Raw genomic sequence first — 26,779 nt, 5'->3', positions numbered from 1 at the left:
GCGTGCTGGCGCCTTATCCCGGCTGTCTTCTACACCCTGAACTGGGAAGCCTCATCTCGCCTTCGTGTGTGTCCGAGAAAGGTGCACATCCCCGCAAGTGAAACGTTACACCTGTCACACGTCTTCCAAGTTCTCTTTACTGCGTTTCTTTGCCGATTAGAATTCCAGATTCCTTTAACTTGATGAAGTAATGCACGTGTTTTTTGTTGTTTTGCTTATTTGGGAGGGGGCGCTTTTAAGCTCTTGGATGACGCGCTCTTTTCCTCTCGCGTAACTAAGCACCGCCCGCCCCGCGCGTAAGCACCGCCCGTCTCATTCCGTCAACAACACGGCGTTCGATTTATTTATTTTTTTAGATTCCCCCCCCCACCCCCCCCACCACTCGCACTCGTCGGCTAACGATGATTTGCTACATTCGTTAACCGAAAACCAGTCCGTCGCCCTCCTTTTCGCCCCATTATTTTTTTTTTGGCTTCTCCGTCGACGGAGACAACCAACGCCGATCTGTACCGACGAGGGCGGAAATATCTCGGCCGTGTAGCCGCAGCTGGAGGCAGCTAGCTGGGGTTAGCATCTTGGCGAGACGGCGCTAGCTGGCTTGCTGACTAGCTAGCTGGATGGATGGAGGACACTTGGCTGGCTTGGTTCTATTAAATGCACGTTCACCACAGCGTCTCGCGTATTTGCACTCCGAAATGATGATTCGTCTTTGACAGCGGTGAGTGCTGAACAAAATCCCGTCTCCTCTCTTCTCCCACTAATGTCCCGATCATGTGTTCGGAAGCGTTTTTATAGCTGAGCTCTCGGCAGCAGCAGCAGCAGCAGCAGCTGTCCGGCAGCCACGCCTGGGGCCTTTCAAGCCATTTGTTCACATGTCCTTTTGCTGCTGTTTTTGTGTCACGCTACAGTAATGTTTCATTTTGCTGTGTTTCAACAGAGGGCTTCTGTGTGAGCGCAGTTGAGCTCAGGCAAGGTGGGAGCATCCGGGATTTGCTTCTGCCAAAATGATGCCGGTAGGTCTACTTAAAGCTCTTGTCATCATTTGGCCATATGTGTGGAAAGAGCATTTGGTCGATATCCAGTTGAACTATCCATGTACTAGTAGTAGGTCGTCTTACTAGTAATGTTTTCACCACTACTAGTTGCACGTTTTTGTTTTGTGCCCACGACGCAGTTGAACCTTAGCAGTGAACTGCTGTGCTGCTTTACTAGAAGGCATCTGTCACACACTAGTTTCATGCCCACTCGTAGTTTTGCCTCACTAATAACATGCAGTCATACCAGTTTGCCAAAGTTGTCCTTCTAGTGTGCAGAAATGTCAGACAGTAGTAAGGAGGTTTGATAGAAATGTATGGTGTACGCTGTCAGTTGTTGGCGGCGTATACAATTCTTAAGCTCCCTTCTGTCCACATTTTTCAGCATTGTTTGACTACCAGTAATGTTCCATTAACCACTTTTGTTGGTTAAATAAACCTGCTGTGGTTATCCGACAAGAAATATCTAAAAGTGGCAATGTGATAAGTGGCTGCCATCTTTGTAGAATTTCTGAAAACAAAACAAAACATGGAAACGTCTGTAAAATCCTGTAACAAATTCTTGAAAAAACAATTGATGACTAAAGTACATGACCTATTCTACTACCCACACTGCTCTTCTCAGGAATAATGTTATATTTGTGCTATTTAAGTCAAGTTTTTGGGGGAAGTGACACGGTTTTAAACGTCACGGTAATGTTGACCCGTCGACTTGGAAAACGCCTCCCTTGGAACTTCAGCTCGTACGAGCTTATTCGGGGATATTTGGAACTGAAACTTGTCAGCCAAACGGAGGAGGGCTTCCCCAACTAGCAGACAAAACTAAAGGGCTGTGGAGAGATGTTGAGAAATGATAAAGTTATACAGTTTTACTTAAATGTCAAGGTGTTTTTTGACCAGATTTTCTATAGGTGACATCAATCCAAAACATTAATCACAAGTCACCAAGAGTCCAGTTGTCTTGGGTCAACTTGACTTTTTCTGGATTAGCATGAGCTGGATGACTGAGAATCCACTCGGACGTAAGAACATAATACGGGGATGGGGAGCAGCGCTTGCTTTGTCAGGACCTCCTATTGTTAACCTCGGTCGGGCCCAACAATGCCGCGATGAATTGTGGGAATGGTGCTCGTCTCGCAGACCCTGCGGGGAGGGCGACCCGGACGGAACGTGTAACTGAGGTCGGATACATTTTAGGGATGTCGGAACGGCTAGCTTTTGCTACAACTGTTAGCTTTTGCTTGGGTTTGTCAGCGGAGGTGGGACACCATGTCTGTCCTTTGATTGGCTGGGAACCGGTCCAGGGTCAACCCTGCTTCTTTTGCCCCAACGTCAGCTCGGATAGACTCCAGCTCACCGCGCCCGTAATGAGGACAAGCACTTTAGAAAATGGATCCATGTATGCGTCCAAATTTTCAAATTTGGCAGGAAATCCAGTGTGGACTTTTCCGGAAATTGGAATTAGTGGAGGAATATTTCTCAGCTGTGGGGTGCCCCTGCTGGACGTTTGCGCCGCCAGGCTATCAAAGTCAAAGAGTCAGTGGAGCAATTAGCGGAGCCTGCGCTGGCTGCGTCGCGTGATGGCGCCGGCCAACGGGACGCCAGCGCATCCACTGCAGCCCTCTGCTGCGAATGGCGACTTCGGAGCCCAGTAAATTGTCAACCGGCGTTAATCTCACGTGGCCGAACGGCGCTTGGCACCATTTGCAGCCGGAGTTAATGCTGAATGTCCAATTTGTCATCTGCGGTCCTCTTCAGTGGCGCTTTTTTGTTATCATATGCCATCAGACATTTGATGTTTAATGTTTGAGTCCCAACTCCCTTGGCTGGCCCTCTCTCTCTCTCTTTTTTTTTTTCTCTTTTGCATCATTCATTTGATTTCCTCTCTCACAGCCTCAAATGCACATTCGTCATCTCAATCAAAGCGACACCTGCTTTTGAAAAGACGGTGGATGATGTTTCCCAGACGTGCTTCTGCTAGCTTCACAGAAGAAGAAAATATGTACACTGTAAAATAGTCAGCGAGCAAATAACTTGTCAAAAAGGGCCATATTGTGTTGAGGTGTGTTTCAAAGGCAATATTTTATAGTTCTTCTTGAAGAGGTGAAGTGAACACTTGTTTCTTGACAAAAATCACTGTTTTAATAAGAATGTATAAAAAAATTTTTTTTTTCTTTTTTTCATAGGAATACATACAAAGATCTGGACAAATGACGTTTGCATGGCCAGTTAAGGCCTTACTTGTTGTTATTCATTTGATTGTTTTATGTTTATGGCCCGCGTGTGTTTTTATGCAATTTTCTATTCGAGCGTGTTCTGAGGTACGTACAAATGTCTTACGTCGGCAGTGTAGGAACAGAAGTGAGGATTCATGTATGAAGTCGTAAAAATAGTTTGTGTGAATATAGTGTTTGTCTTGCGTGAAGTTTTAACAAAGTTTCTCAGCAAAAGTCAGCTGGTTGAAGGCTCCCGCTCACCCGCGACCCCAAGAAGGACACGTGCTATCGAAAATAGGTGTGAAAGCTTGAATGTTTGAACTTTGGCTTCTTACATTGTCGTATTTCGCAAAGACAGCCTGTAAAGTTGCCGCATTGGAGCCGTAACGGTGCACGCACTAAGCCGCGCCCAAATAATTAGATGCGTGACGTCGTCTGCAAAACTGAACCGCTTTCAACGTGACAAGGCCGGAGACGTGAGTGTCGGGTGTTACACTTGGACACATTCCACGCAGGTGCCAGCCTACCTCGACTTCAGCGCCCTCATGCTGCGTCGGCGTTGTTTATACAGAGCGGCCACGTGGAAAGCAAGGGGGAGAAGTGCCCTCCTTCCTTACCCCGAGCGGTTTGATAGCGGCTACTCTCCCTCTCTCTCGTCCCTCGCTGCGTTTGTGGTTTCCCAGACCTCTGCCCCCCTACCCCCCCGCCCCCTCCTTCTCACAAAGCCAATGCTTTTTCCTCCCGAGTCTCCTCTGCGGCACAAGAGCGTCGCCGCCGCTTTTCTGACGTCGGCCGGGCTACGGCTTAGCGTCGTCTAGCGTCCCGCCGTGGAGGATGAAGAGGTTCGTGACCATCGTGTTGCGCGGCCTGGTGGGTCTGTCCAAGGCGAACCCAGCTCGGGCCAAGGAGCGCCAGCGGCCGCCAAAGAGGGAGCTCAGACGAAAAAGGAGGGCGCTCCGGAGAGCCAGAAGCGCCGGCAGACGCAACTCAGTCAGGGCGGTTGGTATCTCGCCAGGGCTCGCTCCGAGGGACCGATTTCAGGCTTGTTGAGTCATTGTGGATTGTTGCAAATATTGAGGCACTCGATGCTCGTATGTCCGCGTCGAGCAAAATATGATGCGCTATTCCTATTTGCCATTTTGATGGACTTGCATGGTGCTTGAATTTGGGCTAAAGGGTTAAAAACATCAGTCATCTTAGTGATTTTTTTTTGTCTTTGATAACACATAACTATATGGCCGAACAACATTAATGCACTATTTAAACCTCCTTTTAGTTTGTTTCTCCTGAACAACAGTTGTTTACATGAGTGTTTATTGTTAATTGCGTCTAAAAGAGCCTCCATTGACTGAAAATCAAACAGCATGTTGAATAAGAATTCTCAGTCAACCATGTCTCAGTCTTCTTCTGATTGCAGCAGTTTTATCTTTGTTGAAAGTCATTTTGTTCTTTCGGCACAATATGTTGTTACCTCCGGGCGTCACTCTGGAGATTAGATTATCTCATCCTTTTTATTTCTTCTATGTTATTGACCTTGCATACGCACACTCTTATTGAATCCAATTGTTTCGGATCAAAAGCCTTCCGCGGGAAAATGTCAGCCGTGAGTCCTTTTGACTGGAAGAAATTCCTCCAGCGGGATTTTATAGGTCGCTTTGATTTTTCTTTGTGTTCTCTGACCGTGATGTATGCCGGCGGTGCGCCGTCGAGCTCGCGCAATGCACCTGATGGAGCTTTGGTGCCCATTTTCAGCAAATTCCAAAGGAGAAAACCCCCATTGTGTGTTCTTACTGGTCTAATAGTGTGTGGTGTACTCGCAAAGGACCGCACACCACATGTATAAAGATATCGCCACAGAAAGTTTCACAAAAATGTCTGTCGTTGTACCAAGAGTGATCAGTAAGGGGCAGCATAGTGCCAAAGGACATCCAGACGGACTGCAGGAAAAGACAAAGAAGGAGGAGGAGTAATAGTAGTAGAAGAGAAGCTCGGCTAACTGTTTTTCTACCTAACTCCCAAGATTTCCGTTAGAGTTGGCAAATCTTCTCCTTCATTGCGGTGAATGACAGCCAGTTGCTCCTCTTCTTGTGTCCGGCAACCGCACCGGCTTCCTAATTGGCTGGCGTTACGTTTCACGTCACAATCGCCGCGTCGGCGACCGGGCCAACTCTGTGTTGACCACGCACACAGAAGGATTTTCAATCAATCACATACATACGTTTGATTGTCAGCTCTAAACGAAAGGAAAAAGAATCTTTTGGAGGGATCCGACAAGCGGGCCTTTGCTGATTTCTCCGGTATGTGTGTGTCTTGCTCTGTCAGTGGTCAAAAGGGAAACGACTCCATGCTGCTTCATTGTTGCAAACCGATGCTTCGGCAGATAACGCAAGCTAGGGCTTGGACCTACAGTGGGATGAAAAAGGATCTGAATCCTTTGGAATTAAACAAAAAAAACACATTTCTGCATAAATTGGTCCTAAAATGTGGTCCGAGCGTCGTCTAAATCACAATAATAATCAGTCTGTTGAAATTAATACCAAACAAACTATTATATTTTTATAGACTATCGAGCATAACATGTGAACAATGACCGGACAGGGACTTGGATTGAATAATTGGTTGACCCTTGACCCTTTGGCAGAAAAAAAACTCAACCAAACATTTTCTGTATTTGCAGATCAGATGCTTTCTAGTGGCCATAGCTGCTTTAAGCCACACCTCCAATCCCCTCATTGATTGGACTCCAGGTTGGCTCACACCTGACTCTGATTAGCTCTCGGAGAATCCGTAGCCTACAGGTTCACTTTTCCCCTCGCTGACCTGTGAATGTTTACATGGTGTTCTCAATAAAAATGTGAAAAGATGGAAATGTTTGTGTGGCATTAGCTTAAGCAGACTATTTATCCTTGTGATTTAGATGAAGATCAGACCGCAATTTATGCAGAAATTTAAGACATTCCAAAGGGTTCACCGACTGCAGTTGCAAATCTGCGGACTGAATTATTTCACCTTGACATATGTGAAAGGCCGCTATTTGGTCAGGGCGGCGTTCGGTGTACTTTGCCTCTTTGTCTTGTCCTGAGGGCATTTGAATTCCTTTGCAACCCAAGATAGAAGATAATGCACCTATGATTACACTTTTGAATCTGTTCCCAAAAGGGCATGTGCTCTCAAGTTCGACCGATCTGCCAGTAACACAAGCCCGCAGGAGCGCCTTGCGAACCTTCTTACGTCGCGCTTCCAACTGTCTTCGGTGAAGCTCTAATCGTAGTGAACGGCTGTGGCATGCACAGGCTCGAGTCGCTAGCGTGCCACAACTGTGTGAGTAATGTGTGTGAGTGGGTATTTGAGCTGTGGAAGCGCTCCAGCATACAGGGGAACCTCCTCAGTTTGAAACAAAATAAAGTTAGACTACTCACAGTAATCAACTAGAACAGGAAGGTGATACTGTTGCTTTGTGGTGTTTTATTTGTATTTCTGGGTAAATAAGTGTATTTGAGTTTTCCCGATCCGATCAAATGATCGGAAATCGTGGCCGATCATGTAGTTTTTTTATTTACTTAATTTTTAAAGTAATCCTAAAGATATTGCCAAAGGGAACAGTAGAAATTGTGATAGTGTAATTTATAGACGTAGTGTAATTAAAATTGAGTGTCATTTATATTACACTATGTAACTTTCCCCATTGGTGTGGCGGTGCGAAAAATATTTTTATTCAAATAAAACAAGTAAGCGAATTAAGAGGATTTGGATGCATTGGCGAAGTCTCGGATCGGGACTCAAAATCAAGTGAGTGGCACATCCCAGGTAGAGCTGATGGGTCAAATGATGCTTCTCGGTTTACAACGGTACCGACGTGACGTTTTGAGGTTAGGAACTAATTTGCGTCGCGGAGTACGAATATGTGGTCATGTGGTGCAAGAAGGCAGACTCAGTTACGACTATGCTTACTTTCATTTGATCGTTTTATATTCAGGGTCTCTGTTTTTTTCATTCAAAATGTTTACGGTAATTATGACTATGACTGCGTTCAGTATAGGTCACTGCTAGACTCTGCTGTAAACCGAGGACCCCGTGTAGGTAGATACTGGTGGCGATACACAAAACTCTCTAATGGGGGCCAAAGAGTTTTACATTATACACTTCATAAATGGGTCAATGACTTGCCGTACAAGGCTTGATACTGTCCACTCTACATTAGGGCTTGTACTGACTAGTTGACTAGTCACTTTACTCAACTTTACTACTCCACGATGATGTTTAGAGCGTGACGTCGACTAGTCGCCAATTGCGTGTTTTAGTTTTGAGGCGGCGGCAATTTGAGTGACGTCGCCACTTTTGTAAACTGAGGACCTTAATTGATATTTTCCTTTTTGCCCAGTAATTCTCAATTTTTGGTTAGAAGCTCATTGTTAGTCTTGGACTCTTTGTTTTTTTTCTTTAATACATATTTAAAAAAAAAAAAAAATATTATTTTTGAGGAATATTTTTTTCACTGTTTGGTTTTTGGATCAGTTGACTGTAACCGACGTCCAAACACTCACGGCCCTCTATCGACGATTTGTCCTTGTCCTGCTCAGATGATATTGACGGTGTACCTCAGCGACGGGGAGCAGGCCATGACGGAGGTGCCCATCACCCCCGAGACCACGTGCCGCGATGTGGTGGAATTCTGCAAAGAGCCCGGCGAGAGCGGCTGCCACCTGGCTGAGGTCTGGAGAAGCAACGGTAAGACGAAGTTCAGGACCGTGAGTCTTGTGTTTAACACGCTGACAAGAATCAAGGCTGTGTCCTTTATCGTTCACTCATTCCCTACTCCTTCGTCACTATGTCGGGATTGAAAATAGTGGAGTGTGTAGGACATGCATCAGACTAATGAGAAATAGTTTTGGAACACTACTTTGGGTGCACCGTTAATCACGTCATTGCTGTCGCATCATTGCAACGTACCAGGTCAATGTTTGACTGTGGACCTTGCGTAATAAACATTGAACAAATCAATCATTGTTAACATTGTATTATTTGAAGCTGAGTGCATGGTACAAAATTCATAATACAAAGCAAGTTGATAACCTATCCTCACTACACATTCCAAAAGCACAAATAAATGGCAAACTCGCTCTATATAGGACATTATAGTGGATAGGAAGTGATGCTGAAGGCAGCCCGTATTTTGGCATTCCGTGCACACCTACATGGATACTTGACCGCTTTTAGCTTTCCTGGCTAATCTATCGACATGCTATCCAGATCCGGCTGCGGCAGTGAAGAAAAATCTATAAAGATTCGCCCATGAATTAAATACAAGTCAAAGATTCCCCTCCCCAACCGGACAAAAGTTAGGATAATCCTCTTAAACTGCAAACTTGAACGTCTGAAAGGGATTACGTGCCGTTACAGTCCACAGCGCTGCCACAACGCATTCCTCGCAAACAGTTTGCTTCCGCTGCCGCGCTGACACACCGGGTGATATCAGCATTTTTTTTTTCCGCCGAGGGGCCACTCCTCTGTCGAAAGCACCACCGCCAGCCAAATGGGGGCTTTAGTCGGGGTTGGGCTGGTGCTTGACAAAGCACATAACCCCCAAAAACTAAAACTTCTTTGTCTCTTGTGTGCTCTCGCTGTGTATAAAATACAAACATGTTGTTCTCAATATCAGAAGACACTTGTTTATCTTCAAAAGCGATTTGTTTTGTGCTGATTTGTTAGTTGTGAGAAGCAGACCTCAGCCAATCAGGCCCACGCACTGACACAGCGCGGTTTTTAACTTGAACTTGCTGCCCCGAATGTATGGAAAGCCATTGGAGCATTTAGTCAATCCCCTTGGTACGCTCTTTGTTCTCACCAGTGAGAAAATTCCGCGCACTAGTGGCATGACTAGAAGTGCCAAAATGATTGCATTTGTAATGTGTGCGGCCAAACCAGGCCCCTTAGTTTCCTGACATGTTTCCCGTGTGCGCAGAGCGAGCCATCCCGTTCGAGCACATGATGTACGAACATCTCCAGAAATGGGGCCCCCGCAAGCAGGAGGTCAAGTTCTTCCTGCGGCACGAAGATTCCCCGACTGAGAGCAGCGATCAGGGTGAGCCTCCCCTCCTCCTTCGCCGTGTCTCCTCTTCTCCCGGTCCGGATGCGAAGGCCGTCAGGGAATGCCACATGCGTGTTCCTGACATCTGCTCACCGTTGTCATGACTTTGGATTTTGTTTGTTGTGTTTTGCCTCTCGCACTTGCTCAAGATGTAGTTAGTTACTTTTAACGCACACGTGGTTCTTTCATTAGCCCCAGTAAGGCTTGGTCTCAGCGAATGATCACGGCCTACATTAATATATATTAGTATTTATAAAAAAAAAAAGTTGAGTTTAGAACGGTCACTACCGGGAATTTTTAACATCTAAATTTACTGCCAGTGGTCTGCCTTTGCCTGTGTAGCGTTGAATAATATATTCCTATGTGTGCGTCAGACTTTTCCCATTTTAAGAAAAAATGGCATAAAGTCCGGTTAGTCAGCATTGCTTGTCCGTGTTCTCGAGTCACTCTTGTCATGAGCGATCTCGTCAGCGACTCTTCAAACCGACAGTGCTGGTTGACCGAGTGTGTGAGTATCACCCTGCTTGCCTTTTTACTGACTCGCCAGCGATGGCGACTGTGTCCTCGCAGGGAGTCAGCAGTCTCAGGATCAGACGAGTCGGAGGAGCGGCAACGCTGGAGAGAAGCACAATGAGAACGGGGTGAGATTCTGCAAATGCCGTTAAAAGCCTGCGCACGCACTTGCCTCTTCCCAGTCACCATCTTCACGCTTAGAAAAGCCATCTCAAGCAATGTTTCCCAAGTTTTTATTGAATGGCACAAAAAGTGGTATTGTGTACCTTCTGGCTTGAGATGATGTAAATGTTCGGTCTGTCACTAAACGTTGCTCGCGGAAATAGATAAGCAAGAGAAATTATTTTGGGAATAAATAATTTTCTGAATTGAATGGTTTTGTTTCGGAATCGCCGATCCATAGTCTCCAATAGAGACAATTTGTGTTCTTTTCCCGAAGTCATTCGACCATTGAGCTGACTACGATGTAATTTACTGATAACATTATGTGCGGATGCGTACAGAATAGTCCATCCCATAGTTAACATGATAACATTTTCATCGTCGCAGTTAATGTTAATAGTTCTTAATAATTTAGAATTGTCATGAATTGTTAGGCGTCACACTGCTTCAGCGTACGACAAAAACAACAGATTACAAACACGATCTCAATAAGCCCGCAGTCCGTTAAACTTTTGAACCTTTTTCAACAAAATCAAACACGGTCTCAGATTCAAATAAAATTTAAATGGCAGTTGTTTAAAAAAAACAAAAAAAGATTTCACTCTTACTGTCAGTCTTTAATTTTCCATTCTATTGTACTTCTATGTTTGGTGACCCAAAACAATTTAACATGTGACAATGATGGACCAATGACCGTACAGTCTGACTGGTTAGCAAGGATGAACTTAAATAGAAACACACGCCACTATGCTATGGAAGAATACATGCAGACTGATGATTTATACATATATAAATGCTGGCCTATCTATCGCTTTGTGTAGGTCCTAAAAAAGTGGAGATTCCTTTGTAGTTTTTTAGTTTTACGCCACCAAATAGCAATAGATGACTTATTTTGAAGTGCGCCACTCCCAACCCTGTCAGGTGTAAGCTTTGCACGCGTGTTAAGATGTAGCTGGAGGGTGCGTGTGTGGGTGCGTTTGTCTGAGTCTGATTAAAAGCAGCCTCCGGCACGGCGTCCTCTCTTGCTCCCTGGCTCGGACCATCTGTCCCAGATTTCACATTAGAAAAGTGATGCGGTCAAGGAATTGAAACTAATTCGTCTTCCGGGCTAAAGAGAAGCACTGTGGAGAACGGAGCGAATGGCTTTTATTTCCGCCCAAAGCTTTGGCTGGTTGCAAAAGGGCGCTCCAGCTTTGTGTTTTATAGCTCCAAAATCTACAACTTTTTCACTTGACTGTTTTGAGAAACAATTCTAAGCACGTCCTGAGTGTGCAACGATTCCATAAGCTGTCACTTGACCGCCTAAGTGTCGAGGTTAAACTGTGTCCAGATTCGCCTGCAAATATTCCATTTAAAGGATTATATCAGTCAGCCTGTAGGATGATATAACAGCCCTCTAAGAGGATCAGTGCTTTGGGCATTCAGCCCCAACTTCCAGGTCATTGTCTGCAACAAGCGGAGTGCGCTGCCCCCGTAAGGCCTGGTATGAGCTTAAGTGGCCCAGGGGAATACCACAAGGATGTTTGGATGGCACAATTTTTGTGTCTACTGTATAAGAGTCACTTACTTGAAGAATACAAGTGTGTCTTAGTGGTTTTCAGCCACAAAGTGTCAGAGCTGGAATGACAGCCGTCATCGTTTGCGGTCGGATATCCGCCAGGTGGTCACCGTCTGAGGGGGCGCGTCGGCTTCTGGCTCGGGGGAATCCGCTCGGATGTGTTGTGGGCTCGGTGCCTTTCCGAGCGTGGCTGCGTCAGCCTCCTCCGCTTTCCCTTGTCTTCCTCGGTTGAGTCAGCGCATCCGTCTCCTTTGTGAGTCCTCCGAGATGTCCTTTTATCTTAAATGCCAGGTAGGGATTAGCTTCAAGTGTCTTAAAAATGTATTCCAATGTTAATGGTAGGGATGCAGGCAATGGACAAAATGGGCAAGTAGTAGTGACTGCACAACATATCCCTGTTGACACAAGTGCTAGATCAACCAAATTTCACAGGATGAACAATCATTTTAATGATAAAAAGACTAAAAATGGTTGACATGAGCCATCAATAAATCATTCTTAATCAGTCCTAGGGAGATTTGTGGCTTCATGTGGCTGTTTAGTTACATTTTCTCTTTTAGCCGTAATTACATTAATCATTGTTTTTAAATGTATTTCTGTCGTGTGCAAATAGCCCTCCGAGCACAAAACCCTCTGCACACGAGTCCCATCATTGTTTTGTTTGTTCTTGGCATGATCACCCTTGAAAAAGAGACCTCAGTCTCAATGGGTTATATTTTCAGGTTAAATGAAGGTGTTGATAAGTTATTTTTTTCAATTTGTTTATTTTTCCTCTTCTCTATTGCATGTCCTGAACCACAGCGTTGTTTATTTTGAAGCGGCGCATACAAATGAACCTGTATTTTGTGTTTTGTAGTCCCAGGTACTTCAGTTGCACATTCTCTTGTGCGTTTGCGTGCAGGTGGGGAATCCGCGTGTGGAGCTGACGCTTTCCGAGCTCCAAGAGATGGCGGCGAGGCAGCAGCAGCAGATCGAGGCTCAGCAGCAGATGCTCGTCGCCAAGGTAGCGTCGTCACGCTCCAGAAATGTTTTCTTCGGCGCCTTTGCTCCCCGTGCGCTCGTGGCCGGGCCTCTCATCCATCGTGAAACCGCACACTCGCTGTCTTAGCGTGAGCCGTCCTCTTGCAATTTTAATTCTTTAATCTGCTCACCGCAAACTGCCGTGTAGTTAAGTGTTTTCCTTTTTAAATTATTGAGTTGTTGTCATTTGTTTGTTTACTTTGTTTGTGTTGAAAACCTTTTGCTTTAGAGAGACTGTAGCTTCAAAGCTCTCTGCCGTGACCCCGTACGAGGGCAAACATTACGTAACAAACGAGGTGGGAAGCAGCATGAGTCACGGGGCCGGTATTGTCCCGTGTTTCCTCGTGCACATTGCATGGAATGCAAAAATATTCATATTCATTTAGAAGGCGAGATCCTCACTTATGGATGAATTTAGAGTTCCCTCAATAATAGTCAACCTTTTTGAAGTACGTTGTGACGCATCTTCACGGCCTGTCGATCAGTCACGCCAGATGAACCTCTCCGACGCAAATACCGCCTGAGAAGTGGGCCCCCTCCGAGCCCTGCGGTCATTTGGAAACCTGGGCCTGTCGCTTCCTATTTTCGTGCTGATAACTGGAGCACTTCTCCGTTGGATGGAGAGATGAAGTCATTTGACCTGCCTCAGACTTCGCGCAGCCTCGACATAGCGGAGCGTTTAATTGTCTGCACTCAGGAGAGATGTAGACTGTATTTTACTTCAACGTCCATCGGGTGATACCTTCCAGACCCACCCGCTATAGGGGAAAATCTGTGTAAAAAGATTTGAAGATGTTGTACTGTACTGTATAGGGCAGGGTGTTACGGGGGGAGGAGGGGGTGACGTTGGGTGCACATTTCCGCATTCCCTTCAAGACATTTTTGCCCATGTTGTTTTCGTGTCGCCACTGAAGGAGCAGCGTCTGCGCTACCTCAAGCAGCAGGAGCGGCGTCAGCAGCAGACGTCCACCGAGAGCGAGAAGCTGCAGCGGCTGAAGGAGCGCGTCGAGAGCCAGGAGGCCAAGCTCAAGAAGATCCGGGCCATGCGGGGCCAGGTGGACTACAGCAAGGTCATCAACGGCAACCTGTGTATGTATATCTTATTGTCTCCCTCCTCTTTCGCTCTGAACAACCTGTATAAGCGCAACAATTTGCAAGCGGCGGTCACACTGACCTAAGGTGTGTTTGATGGATTGCCTGTTAATTTGCTCCACCCAGGTCAAATTTGGTTGTGATCAGGGGAATTCCCTTGGAGCAGTTCATTCAGAAATGGCTGCCTACCTGTGCCTTTTCAAAGAATTCACACCAAACCAATTGGTTCCAAAAGTACACGACCCATTTTACTGCCCGCACGGCTCGTCTCTTGAAGAATGTTCCATTTGTGTTCTTAAAGTTGAGCTTTTAGTGCAAGTGACACCGTTCGGCGCGTCTACTTAGAGAAGCGCTCGGAATTTACGGCCCGTAAGAGCTGATCGGTGGACATGTCCTGCTCGGTCCCCATCCAGCGGCAGAGATCGAGCAGGTGAGCGGCCTGTTCCAGGAGAAGCAGGCCGAGCTGCAGGCGGCCGTGCTGCGGGTGGAGCAGCTCAGCCTGCAGCTGGAGGACCTGCGCCGGGGCAAGCTCAACGGCATCCAGACCGCCCTGGGCGGCCAAGTGACCGGCACTGCCGCGCTGGAGCTCCGGAAGCTCTACCAGGAGCTGCAGGTACCGTATGCCGCCCCGCCGCACGTGTACTGTAAACCCCCATTTATCATGGGGGATACCTTCCAGAGCCACCAGTTTATGGGAAAATCGACACATTGTTTTCAAATACTTTTACCCTTTTAACTAGAACTATTATGCACTTCTTAGAGTATTCTTTAGCGCCTGCTTTCACTATGTCGCCGATGGCACAGTTCCCCAAGTCACTTTGTCATTCACAGTTGAAGTTTACTGTATAACTGACGCATAAAGCAAAATAGAATAATTGGTTAACGGCGGACTACACCCCGGAGCGGTCGCCATTCAGTCGCAGGGCACAGAGAGACGACAGAACACTCTGATTCGCTGATTCGATTCCACGCTGCCTGCACCCAAGTCAGGCGAACGTAGCACTGCCACCATCAAAGGCTTCAAAGAAAAGTCTGCTCGTTTAATGCTAACATGTGACAGGGAAACGCCAAAGATGGGCTAACGGAAATCAGCATTAGTCTTACGGTAATGCTGCTACTTTAACACACACGTAGCAGCAACATGTACAAAGAGCCTACAACAATTCTCACAGGCATATATTCTCTCTGCTCTGTGGGAACATCGTCTATTACAGGAGATTAGTTCTCTGCCTCTTTCGCTGTTCATTCCGCTGCATCTGTTGCAGTGGACCCCAGTGCTGCCTGGGATGTTGTGGCAAAATGTGGTACTACACTGAAGGAGCGCAACTCTAAATTCGGACTTGCACAAAAAAACAAAACGAGCCGCGATACAACAGTCGTTAATGCTGACATTTGCCCTTCGCAGATCCGCAACAAGCTGAACCAGGAGCAGAACAGCAAGCTGCAGCAGCAGAAGGAGCTCCTGAACAAGCGCAACATGGAGGTGACGCTCATGGACAAGCGCATCAGCGAGCTGCGGGAGCGCCTCTACAAGAAAAAAGCTGAGGCACGTCAAAAAGAGAACCTCCCTGTAAGGCTAGAAGCGCTCAACACACGTCAAAGTCTCTTACAAATGTCCGCCAGAACACTCCAAGGCTTATTCAAATCATAGGTTTCCCCCTATCTTTCTTTCCGTGCCCGTCATTTATATTCAGTATATCTCCTCCTCCAGCTCAACAGGGGCAACGGGCCGCCTTCCCCGCAGCCGGCCGCCGGCACGCTGGGCCGCGTGGCCGCCGTGGGTCCCTACATCCAAGTTCCCGCGCCGACCCGACAGGAGCCGAGTTACGCCTTGCCGCCCGAACCGCTCAAGCCGCAAACGCTGGGTGTCAACAACCAAGCCAACCAAGGCCGCGCCAAGTCAGGTCGGTCCGAGAAATCGCACTTCCGAGTGGATTTGTTCTCGGAGTATGACAGACGTGTTAATGATCGAAAACCTACAATACTTGAAACTGACAAAAGTAATACATAAATAAAAATCATTTGAAAATTAACTCATTCAAATCAGACATTTCTTTTGAATTGTGGTTCAATAGAATTGTTTTTTATCCAAAGTAATGGAACAGGCCCGGACAAAAATGATGGTACCCGGAGAAAGAAGAAACTCTGAGACGACTGGAGCGAAATACTTGCAGACAGGTGTCGAAGTCTCATTGACGCTTCGAGAAATCCTTTGCTTGCCTCAAAAGGTTTTGCAACAAAATGTTAAAGTGCAGGGTATTGTGCCATCATTTTGTCCAGGTCTCTTTCTAGAAGTTATTTTTCTAAAATGAGCCTGTTGAACCACGATTCAAAAGGCAATGTCTGATTTTCGTTGGGTAATTTTTAGCACATTTTTATTGATTATTACATTTGTCAGTTATTTCAGTGACCATTGCGGCTTTTTCTTTGACACCAACTTTCCCCGTGCGTTTATACACAGTATGTTATGTAATATGCTCAATGGACACTTCATGAGGCACACCAGCACAATTTGATGACCTTCAGGGCCTCTTCATATACAGGTGCATCTTCACAAATTAAAAAAAACAAAAACAAAAATCACTAGTTCAATTCAGCTCATGTTCTACAATTTCAAACATCAGGGCTTAATTCTTACCTAATTTAAGACAGTTGAGACAATTTGTATGCGCTCTTTTTTTCTTCTTCTTTATGCATTGCCAGGATATCGGATCGGGGTTCGGTATCAGCAGATAGTCAAAATCAAGTGACTCGGACTCGGGTGAAAAAAATGTCATCGGGACATCCCTTTGAAAATCTAATGGTAAATCGATCCATCTGATGGAAAGCTCTCATTTTGGATATCTTTAGATTGTGCGGCTGTACCTAATGAGTGAATAAAGAGTCCCGCGTCATTGAACACCTTTTGCATGAACGACTGTGTCCCTGTGTCGCCCCCCTACCTGACCTCCTGCTTGATGTTTTCCACCTGCACTTGAATCTCCTGTGGTTTCCTTCCTCCTCTCTAACTTGGCTCTCTTCCTGTGTGTGCTGTTCTTGTCGTCTACACTCTGACTTTCCTCCCTCCTTCCACTTTTTCCTCTCCTTTCATGTGTCTCTGTGCACCGCGCTGGTCGTGGCGGTGCGTGATGTTTCTGTCTCGATGGGTTTGCGGGCGCGGGGTGGACGCTCGCAGACGGCGGCGTGCCAAAGTCCCCCGGCGGCCCCTGGAAGGTGTCTGATTTAGACATCGTCGTGGACCCGCTGCCCCCGCCCCTCCCGGAGTCTCGCCCGGGCCCGGGAGCCTCCGCCGGCTCCGACGGCACATCCCGTGAGTGCGCAGTGGCAGTGGCGCCTCGCGGAGCCTCTCGCCCGTTAGCTCTGTCTTCCCACTCAGCCATCTTAACCGTCGGCTTTTTGAAAGAAATCAACTCCGAGTGGAACCTCCATCGTCGAATGGCACGAAAGTGCTCCATATTGGGAGTTTGACCCACATTCTCTGGAAAATAAACTTCAAACCAAATCTCGGGAGACTTCCAACTCACCAGCTTTGCCCTCGTGAGCCTATTAGAGAATAAAATGACTTCAATGATATCTAGTAGAAATGAAAAAGAAAAGCTTTAAGATGATTTGATATTCTTGAAAGAAGACAAAACACCCAGCAGGTTTATACTGATAGTATTAACAACTATGACAAAAAAAAAAATTCCAACCTTCCCTTTTTAAATTGGTGAAAAATTTGAATTTCCATCACGCCATGCTATATTTTGAATAAACGAAGAGCGGGTCACTTTGACCCATTAACATTGTTGGTTATAAAATGAGCACAGCACTTCTATTGAACGAACCCTGCTACAGTCCATGACAAACTGAACAGATTGATTCACGACATATTTCCATTCTTCAAATGACAATACCAGATTGTCAACTTTGGAGGTTCCACATTTGCCTAACGTGTTTTGGTCATTGAGTATTTGGTAGTAGCACCATGATGACCTCATCTTCCTCCATAAAGGGTTGAAAGCTCGCACGTGCAGCTGTGCGATCTCAGAAGGGAGACGTTGCCTTCGACAATGCCGAAGCTCTCTTGCCGCTGCACTGTCACCCCTGGCAAGAGGATGCAGTGACTTCCTTTTTTTTTTTTTTTTTTTTTAATGATTCCTCTGGGGCTTGATTAGTAGTCACATCAAAGTAGCATTTTTGCTGCCGTCTTGAAACGCTTTGCTGCGCAAATGTTCATTTTATTTGACATCTTGTGTGCTTTTGAAGGCTTACAAGAAGATTCACAGTTGTATTTTTGATTTTTATTTCCCTCTTTTCAATGTCTTTTTTATTTATTCATTTATTTGCATTCTCATTTTATTTCCTTCCTTTTTGTTTAATTGTATTTATTTTCTAGTTTATCTCTTTGTATTTTACTTCCTCTTCTGTATTTTCTTTATTTTGTTTGTATTTTCTTTATTTTGTTTGTATTTTCTTTAAGTTCAACAGATTTAATTTTACTCGTATCTTATTTTATTTCCTTTATTTCTATTTTCTTGTTCCTTTATTTTTGTTTTACGTGTATTTTATTTGCTGTATTTTGTTTTATTCATTTGATTCCCATTTTATTTAAGTCCATTCTTATTGAAGTTTCCTCACTTGCACAAAATGTAACAAAATACTGGCATCTTGGTGAATTTTTAGTATTGCTATATATGGTGGTTTTTGAATTCCTATTGGTTTTATGGCTTTAATTATTAACCAACTGAATATATTTTAAATTTCAAGTGCCATTTAGGTCGCCCTCTAGTGGCCCTTTTGTCATTACAACTGTAAAACTTTCCCCCTCAGCTGTTGACTTGACTGCGTCTTGCTTATTGTGCTTTAGCCAGCGACGCCGGTTGGCCCCCTGCGGGTAAGACGGGCGCGTCCCTCAAGCCTCCTGAGAGAAGAGACTCGGATTCGCAGGCTAAGACCCCCCCTTCCGGCCCCCCTGCTGCTTCAAGTACAGAAAAGGTCAGTGTGCTTCCTTGTAATCTTCTCAAACGTGTACAAGGATGAGCGCCAGCTTTTTTTCCCAGCTCCCAGTGTGACATCACAGTGACGACTTCTAATTGTATTCTCACAGGTGCCTGACTCCAAAATGGCCGTGTCGTCCCCTTCCATTTCCAAACCGCAACCGCCGCCGTACGGCTCGCACCTCTCTTCGGCCAACTCGGCCAGCTCCTTGGAGCGCCGCAAGGACGCGCCGCCCCCGCCTCGGCAGCTACCGAACCCCCCTGCGCCCGCTTGGCCCCGCGCGCCACCCGCCACCGGCTCTTCCTCGCAGCAGATCCAGCAGCGGATCTCGGTGCCGCCGAGTCCCACCTTCCAGCACCACGCGCCGCTCTTCCCGCACGGTGCGTGCGAGCGGACGGACCCCCCGCCGGCCGCGGCGGTGCGCCCCTTCATCCCGGACAGGGGGTCGCGGCCTCAGTCGCCCCGGAAGGGCCCGGCCACCATGAACTCCAGCTCCATCTATCATATGTACCTCCAGCAGGCGGCGCCAAAGAGTCAGCCACTCAAACCTGCGCTCAAAGCAGGTACGAGATGCTTCCTCAGATTAGGCCATTTGAACCGACTGGATTTGGGCGCAATTTCCCTTCCCTCGTCCGTCCATGGGGGGCCTATGTGGGGCGGCTGTAGGTCAGTAGGTGGAGCCGGTTGGCGTTTGAATCTCGGCTCAAGACTTTCAGCTGTCAAAGTGTCCTTGGGCAAGACGCTGAACCTTAAATTGACTCCAGGTCGGCATTGTAAATGAGAAACTGTTCTCAATTGCCTTACCTGGTTAAACAAAGGAAGATATAGTTACTATAGTTTAAGAATTTGGGCTTTATCATGTTGTCATTGTTCGACTACTACATCATTCTTGACTTTTTATTTCTAGTCGTTTATCACGGGGAATACATTCCAGACGCATCCGTGATAGGTGAAAATCAGCAATACAGAGAGACCGTATAGAAGTGTTTGTTTTAAACAAACGTAAGCTACTTATTACAAAACATATTTTCAATGGTTCGATTGCACCTTGCCGTTGAGAAATGGGAAAGTATCGTACAACATCACTTTCAGGAAACTAGCACCAAACTCCGTATAATCTACTATCTTATTGGTAACACATAATTCAAAACTTCCCTAGATGGGCTAATGGAAATTAGCATAGATGTTACGGAAATTCAAAACTTTCAAACAACTGCTATTTTAACACACACAAAGCAGCAACACCTACAAACACAGTATACAACAATGCAGATATTGTATCTTCTCTGTGCTCTGTCTATGAATGGACTTTAGTTGGGGACCTTCTCTTGTGTAATATGATGGGGCCAGTCTACATTGACGCGGTTTTCACAGTCATAACGGCGCTCTGAGGGAAAGCGTAACTACGATGTGGCCTGTGACATAAATGGGTTTGACACCGCTGCCCCAAAAAAGGAAGTGTATGGATGCTAACAGATTTTGTTGAACTCTCCACACTTTGTCTCTAGTCTATGGGAAGCCTGTCCTCCCTCCCAACTCAACACCCCCCTCGCCTCTGCCTTTCGTCCCGGCCGGAGGGGCCTTCCCGTTGCTCCAGGGTCCCGCCGGCAGCGGCGAGGATACGCCGGACGGCGACGCGGAGGATCACGAGGGGCTACGCCACGCGGAGCCGTCTGCTCCTCCCCCCAGCGTGGAGAACATCCCCCGACCGCTCAGCCCCACCAAGCTCACACCCATGGTACACTCCCCAATGCGCTACCAAAGCGACGCCGACCTCGAGGTGCTCCGCAAAAAGCTGGCCAACGCTCCGAGGCCCCTGAAGAAGCGCAGCTCCATCACGGAACCAGAGGGCCCCAGCGGACCTAACATCCAGAAACTTCTCTACCAGAGATTCAACACTCTTGCAGGGGGCATCGAAGGAAGCGTCGGATCGGGGGGCGGCAACGGGGCAGGCGACGGAACGCCATTTTATCAGCCGGCAAATCCTCCAGCCTTTCTGGGCTGCGACCCGGCCGCAGACACGGACAACGGCAACCTTCCTTCTGACGCCCAACCGCCGCCGCCGCCGCCCGAGGCGGAGGAGCTGGGCTCGGAGGCTTCATCTATCGACCCCAACGACAACCAGCCGCTGCCTCCGCCCCCTGAAGGACTTTTGGACCCTGCTGAAGAGGAAGGACCAGAAGAAGACGACGACGACGACGACGCCAACAACAATTTGGAAAGCGCAGAGGCTTTGCTGCCCAGCCCTGTGCTAGAGGTTACGTCTCCGGAGGAGAGCGGTATCGTGCTGACCCAACCATCGGTGAGTCGTGCATACGCAGAACGAGGTGGAGGGCCTCACAAATATGTGGGGGAAAAACAATGGACAAAAATCTGACAAAATATTTCAAAATACCGTAATGCCGCTCATGTTTGAAGTCCGCTATTCACAAATACACCGATTTGTCTTTTTTGTGCTCTTCCTAAAACACCCTAAGATGCTGCAAGATGGCAGCAAAGCTCTGTCTAATAAGGAAAGTAGTAGATTGATGTCAAGGAACTAAGTTGAAGTGATGCATCTTGACTGAGAGAAAAGCTAATTTTAGCCTGGGTTGTTAAGCGAAGAGACAAATTCCTTGTGTGTTTTGGACATACTTGGCAAATAAAGATGATTCTGATTCTGAAATTACGAGAGTCTCCACCGCACACGCCCACTTTGGGCGCATTTTAAAAAACCAAAAATCAGCCAATTCTTAATTAATTGATGTGCAATGAGTTTGAAATGATACATTGTTATGGGATGATCGTCTGCGGTATAGTTAAAACTATTAATATAGGCAAAAAAATCGAGGTGCGGGGCCTCAGTTACAAGTGTTTTTTTTTTTTTTTTTTTCTTCGCTATTCACCGCTCGGTCATTATCTCCTGCTAATAAATATTAGGAATAAAACAGACTAAATACAGGGGGTCCTTGGTTTCGGGGTGATGGATGGGGCACAAAGCCTAAAAAATGTTTCATTCAAATATTTACTGTGTGACTTAACTACTGTGTCAGTGATGGATTACGGCACATCCTGACTTATGTACAAATTCTTAACGTGTAGGAATGGGTTTACCAAGGCCCTCCTTTTGATAGTTACTGGAGGTATTTCCCAAGGCTCTGCAGTAGGTCCGGAGATTTTTACACTATACATAAATGTCATAATTAGTTGCTGTCACAGTAGCAAACTAGTGGTGTTCCAGAAGGCTCAATCAAGTACCGAGACCTGCAGAATACAACTCGTTTTCTCTACACAACCATAAATCGATAGAGAATGGGGGTCCTTGGTTGACAACAGTCGTCGGGACTGTTGTAAACGTTTTGAAGTTACAAATGGTGCGTAATGAACTAGTTTTCGCAAGCATACGGCATCACGTGCAGATTTGGGTTTCGTTGGCGCCTTGGGAAGGGAACTCCTGTACTCCCCTGTAGATGAATACTGGTGGTGTTCTACAAGGCTCTGTACTCCGAAAGCTCAAGATCTCTTCTACATTAAAACTCTTCTCCCCCCGAACAACAACAACTGAGAATGCTTGTTTCTGCTTCCCCAAGCGCACAAACCTGAAGAAACCAGAGTCTGAGCGCACTGGCCACGGCTTCCGGGTGAAGTTCAACCCTCTGGCTCTCCTGCTGGACGCCTCATTGGAGGGGGAGTTTGACCTGGTCCAGAGGATCATCTATGAGGTGCGTTGACTAACCCTGTCATTGCGTTATGGATAACCGCTTCTATTTTACTGAGTCGTCCTCTGTTCCAGGTGGAGAATCCCAGCACGGCCAACGACGAGGGCATCACCCCGCTGCATAACGCCGTATGCGCCGGACACCACCACATTGTCAAGTTCCTGCTGGATTTCGGCGTCAACGTCAATGCGGCCGACAGCGACGGATGGTCAGCGCACGCACGCAATATAATATCACTTTAATGCGTTGACGTATGTTTGTGCGAGCAGGACTCCGCTCCACTGCGCCGCCTCATGCAACAGCGTCCACCTGTGCAAGTTGTTGGTGGAGTCGGGGGCCGCCATCTTCGCCAGCACCATCAGCGACGTGGAGACGGCTGCAGATAAGTGCGAGGAGATGGAGGAGGGCTACATCCAGTGCTCCCAGTTCCTATACGGTAACTAATATTACAGTAGGGCTCCATATTTGGGGTTAGGGTTGCATTCCAAATATTTCAGTCAACAGCGAAATTCCACGAATACCAGATAGGCCCCCAATATTGCGATTTGAGAGAGAGAGAGAGAGAGAGAGAGAGAGAGATGTGTGCCTTTCAGGGGCGTTGCCTAGTGAGGGACGTGATCTGGAATCCGGTTGGCCGGTTATTTCAGTGCGAGTTTCAGGATACGAACGTGGCCTACAGCAGCTCCTTGCGAGTGTTCTCATTTTGTATTTGTTTCTTTGACTGTTCGAGCCGTTCAGCAAACTGCCGAAAGTGCGTCGGCGACTGTAGCTCTCCTTGCCCACGTGCCAGGGCATAGCAGTACCTTAATGGCTCCTTTTTTTGTGTCCCCTTTATTAGCTAACGTCCGTTCTTCTTTTCGCTTTCCGGTGTAGGCGTTCAGGAAAAGATGGGCATCATGAACAAGGGCACGGTCTACGCCCTGTGGAACTACGAGGCTCAGAACCAGGACGAGCTGTCCTTCGGGGAGGGGGACGGCGTCACCGTCCTGCGGCGGCAGGATGACAGCGAGACGGAGTGGTGGTGGGCGCAGCTGGAGGACACCGAGGGCTACGTGCCTCGCAACCTGCTTGGGGTACCAACGTTCATACTTCCAGTTGCAACTGGCCCATTTTTCCATTTGAATGATTAGGGCAAATTTTATCAGGGTGATTTGTTTTCTTTTTGAATTTATTTTGTCACTGTTGCAGCTTGACTGCTATATTAAGCGGCTTTTCCGACCCCTGTAGCGACTATTTTCAAGAAAAGCAACTAGCGACTTAAATTACTGCTAAGAAGCAGACAACATGAGCCCAGTCTTTTCACAATGTTTTGCGTACGACAAGAAAGGAGCTCGGTGGATGGCAAACGTGCGGCCAACTGCCAAAGACGGTGCAAAAAAAGCAGGGATTTGGCGAAATAAGTTGGGAAATCTGCCATTGTAATAAGAAGAAAAAACTTACTCCAATGACAATTTTTTTTGTCCTACTCATTTCAAGTAAACTTGGCTTGAAACAAGTGAAAATTGTCTAAAAACAAATGACTTTTTAGGTGAGGAGTCTTATTTTAAGTATAATCAGATTAGCTTTGACTAGAAAGAAGACAAATATTCTTTGTGAGAATTTGAGTTTTTCCAATGTGGGAAATGAGGTTTTTGTGGGAGAAATCTTAAAAGGCCATATCGCCCAGCCCTAATTTTGAACGCTTCTTGTCCCTTTAAAAGAATTCACATCGAGACGACTTCTTTTTTTTTTTTTTTTTTTTTTTTTTCAGCTGTACCCTCGGATCAAACCTCGCCAGCGCACCTTGGCGTGACGTCCCAATCTTGAAACGAAGAGCAGAGAACAAATGCTGAGCCTCATTGATCTCCTAGTGGCCATTTTCTTCCCTGGCATTGTTGCCATTCATTTAAATGCACGCACACAGACACAGTGATAGACAAGCACTCCAAATGCAGCAAATCCCGACGGTCACTTGGAAGCCGTCACTCTACGTTACCCCGTCGGCTACGCAGTGCAGCTCTTGAAGGTAACCCTTGTCGCAGTATTTCTTCTTTCTTCCTCAGCCATCTTTTCTCCCCTTGTGTGGTGACTACGAGTCGACAGAGCAACATGGCCATGTTGCTGATATGACATTTAATTGCATCTTCAAATTCTTCTTCTTATTATTATTTTTTTATCCATAAATCCCCCTTGAGAAGAATGAACCCAAATGTTTGCTTTGTTTGTGTTTCAAACCACCCAAAATTGCAATGGATAGTTTCTGTGTTTAAAAATGTGCGGGTGTGCTGTAAAAAATAAGACTAATTATGTTTTCCAGCACTTTGGAATAAAGGAGCAAATGTTACACTTTGTACAAAATGTTAAGGATATTGGGCATTTGGGGTGAAATTTCAGGATATTCTTTGTGGTTAAGTCATCTTCCCAAACTCTTTTTCAAAGGTCTTACAGCCATGAGTGTTGCAGTAATTAAAACGATAAGATGACTAAGCAGTTTAATAGGCGCTAATTAATCTGCACGCACTTAACTTTGTGGCTGGCTGACCGGTTTCTTCTCCTCTGAAGCGCTTTGTTTAAAAACAAAAAATCCAGACGTACAATCTTGAGGCGACGTAATGCCGCACGTCTCCCGCAGAGTGAGGGAAGAGGCAAGTGGCGTGCTACTAGGTTTGTTGTCAAGCTGTTTTCAGCACTTTAAATTGGTTAATAATGTGTCAAAATAACAGCCAAGGTGGGGGGAGATCAAATCTGAAAATGACCATATTTGGACAAATGAGGTTCCTGCCCTAAAACTGAGACAATTGCTCCTGCATTTGATTATAACATCCTGTATATTGTTAGCAACAAATAGAATACAAAGGAAATTCTTGCAAGCAAATATTGCAGTATCCAACTAGTATATTTTGAAATTTTTAAGGGATTTGGTAACAGAAAAATGTTTGTAATATCTGTTTAAGTGAAGGCAAATCCAATTTTGGTAGAGTGTTCCTGCCAAAATGGAAAGAACATTAAAGCAAGAAACTTAAAAGTAGACTCAATTTGTTTTCTTTAGTCGGCTCTGTAAAGTGATGAACGCTGCTACAGAAAAAGTGCATAAAAGTTCACCGAATGGCATAGAAGTGGAGGTCAACTTGTGCAAAATGTACTGTTGGACGTGTGCATTGGAAAGTTTAGAGAAGGTCAAATTCATTTCACCTGTAAAGGTCGTCGTGCCTTTTAAGCGATTCCTAAAATTTGATCCCAAAGCCCAATCGATATCCCGAACCTTTTGTGACTCGTGTAGAATGATCGGACCGACTGTCCCATGTCACATTTCATAATCCCGCTCTAAATAAGGGCCGGTAAACCTTTTGGCGCACGGGCCATATGGCGGGCGTCCTTTCCAGCGTTTAGTCCTCATCGAACACGGTTGAGTTGATTTGGAAATCAAATTTGGCATGATTGATCTTCATCGCAGCATTTTCTATTCATTTGAAGGAATCCAGACACCTCGTTTCGAGACGCTTTTGTCGACCTCACTTGCGAGTCGTGTTCTCACAGCGGCCGCGACGAGCTTTTCAATCTCAGGACCAACACGGTGCTGCCGATGACTCCGTCGTGTTCCGATTTTTACGCGCAGCAAAAGTCAAAAGAGCGACAAAGCAAACATGTCCAGAAATAGTAAGAAGCCGATATCGTGGCTTTTTAATGAGAGACTCTCCTCCGTTCACGTATGACCTTCCCGTGCGTGTACATTTTCGTACATGTGTTTTATCTGAAACTCCGCAGTGTGTTTTCATCCTCCAGCGTGCGAGTGGCCCAGGGCTTCGTCGTCTTGGATTCAAAAGCTGTACATAGCGCGATTGTTTGTTTGCTGTACGGACGACGTGGGCTTTCTCTTATTAATGCTGTAATCGACACAAATACAAACTCTGTACATGTGAACAATAAAAGTGAAGCTCTGGCATGACTCAATTGTGGATTTTGTGGAGCGCCAACATCTTACAGTTCATTTATTTACCACAAGAGGACACACAAGTATCAATGAAGACATTTTGTGCATTTTTGTTCAAAGAAAATTGAGTCGAGTTGCACGTTTACTACTTTACTGACCCTTCTTCATTTTTAAGCCCAATGATGTAAGTAATGGTAAATATATTCAATCACTTGTAGCCTTTTTTTTATTTTTGCTCGAACATATAATTAAATGGACAATTATTGTTTAAAACCGAAGTACAGAGACGCTTAAATATGATGATACAAGACTAAAACGTAAGAAAATCTAAATTATAAATCTAATTTCTCTGGAAAAATGTAAGACCTAGAAACACAACCTTTTTTGGTGGGGGATGGGGGTGGGGGGCATATTTGGACCAAATAAATGCTCTCGATGTTTCAATTTGGGAGGTAGCCTGTGTTGGCATTAGTTTATAGGAATAAAATAAAAATGCTTACCTAAATGT

At 46.1% G+C, this 26,779-nt stretch overlaps 1 protein-coding gene across 7 annotated transcripts; it reads left to right on the top strand.

The window, feature by feature from the left end:
- The first annotated feature begins 317 nt into the window (after positions 1-317).
- On the top strand, positions 318-26,279 carry ppp1r13bb (protein phosphatase 1, regulatory subunit 13Bb). Of its 7 annotated transcripts, none has more exons than XM_061704123.1 (19): positions 318-718; positions 938-1,013; positions 7,831-7,978; positions 9,213-9,332; positions 9,909-9,979; positions 12,473-12,574; positions 13,506-13,680; positions 14,097-14,296; positions 15,089-15,229; positions 15,395-15,587; positions 16,859-16,993; positions 18,533-18,660; positions 18,773-19,226; positions 20,172-20,965; positions 22,233-22,364; positions 22,436-22,569; positions 22,631-22,797; positions 23,235-23,434; positions 24,112-26,279. In XM_061704123.1, exons 2-19 carry the CDS (start codon positions 1,005-1,007, stop codon positions 24,151-24,153), a joined length of 3,345 nt encoding a protein of 1,114 aa, XP_061560107.1. In that variant the 5' UTR covers positions 318-718; positions 938-1,004; the 3' UTR covers positions 24,154-26,279. The 7 variants fall into 7 exon arrangements, with proteins under 7 accessions (XP_061560107.1, XP_061560106.1, XP_061560108.1 ...); XM_061704122.1 differs by having other exon boundaries at positions 15,089-15,253; XM_061704124.1 differs by lacking the exon at positions 16,859-16,993 and having other exon boundaries at positions 320-718; positions 15,089-15,253.
- The last annotated feature ends 500 nt before the right edge of the window (positions 26,280-26,779 follow it).

Source organism: Phycodurus eques, chromosome 18 (genome assembly GCF_024500275.1).
Source record: "Phycodurus eques isolate BA_2022a chromosome 18, UOR_Pequ_1.1, whole genome shotgun sequence".
Classification (NCBI taxonomy): domain Eukaryota; kingdom Metazoa; phylum Chordata; class Actinopteri; order Syngnathiformes; family Syngnathidae; genus Phycodurus; species Phycodurus eques.
This window is presented reverse-complemented; position numbering and strand designations above follow the sequence as displayed.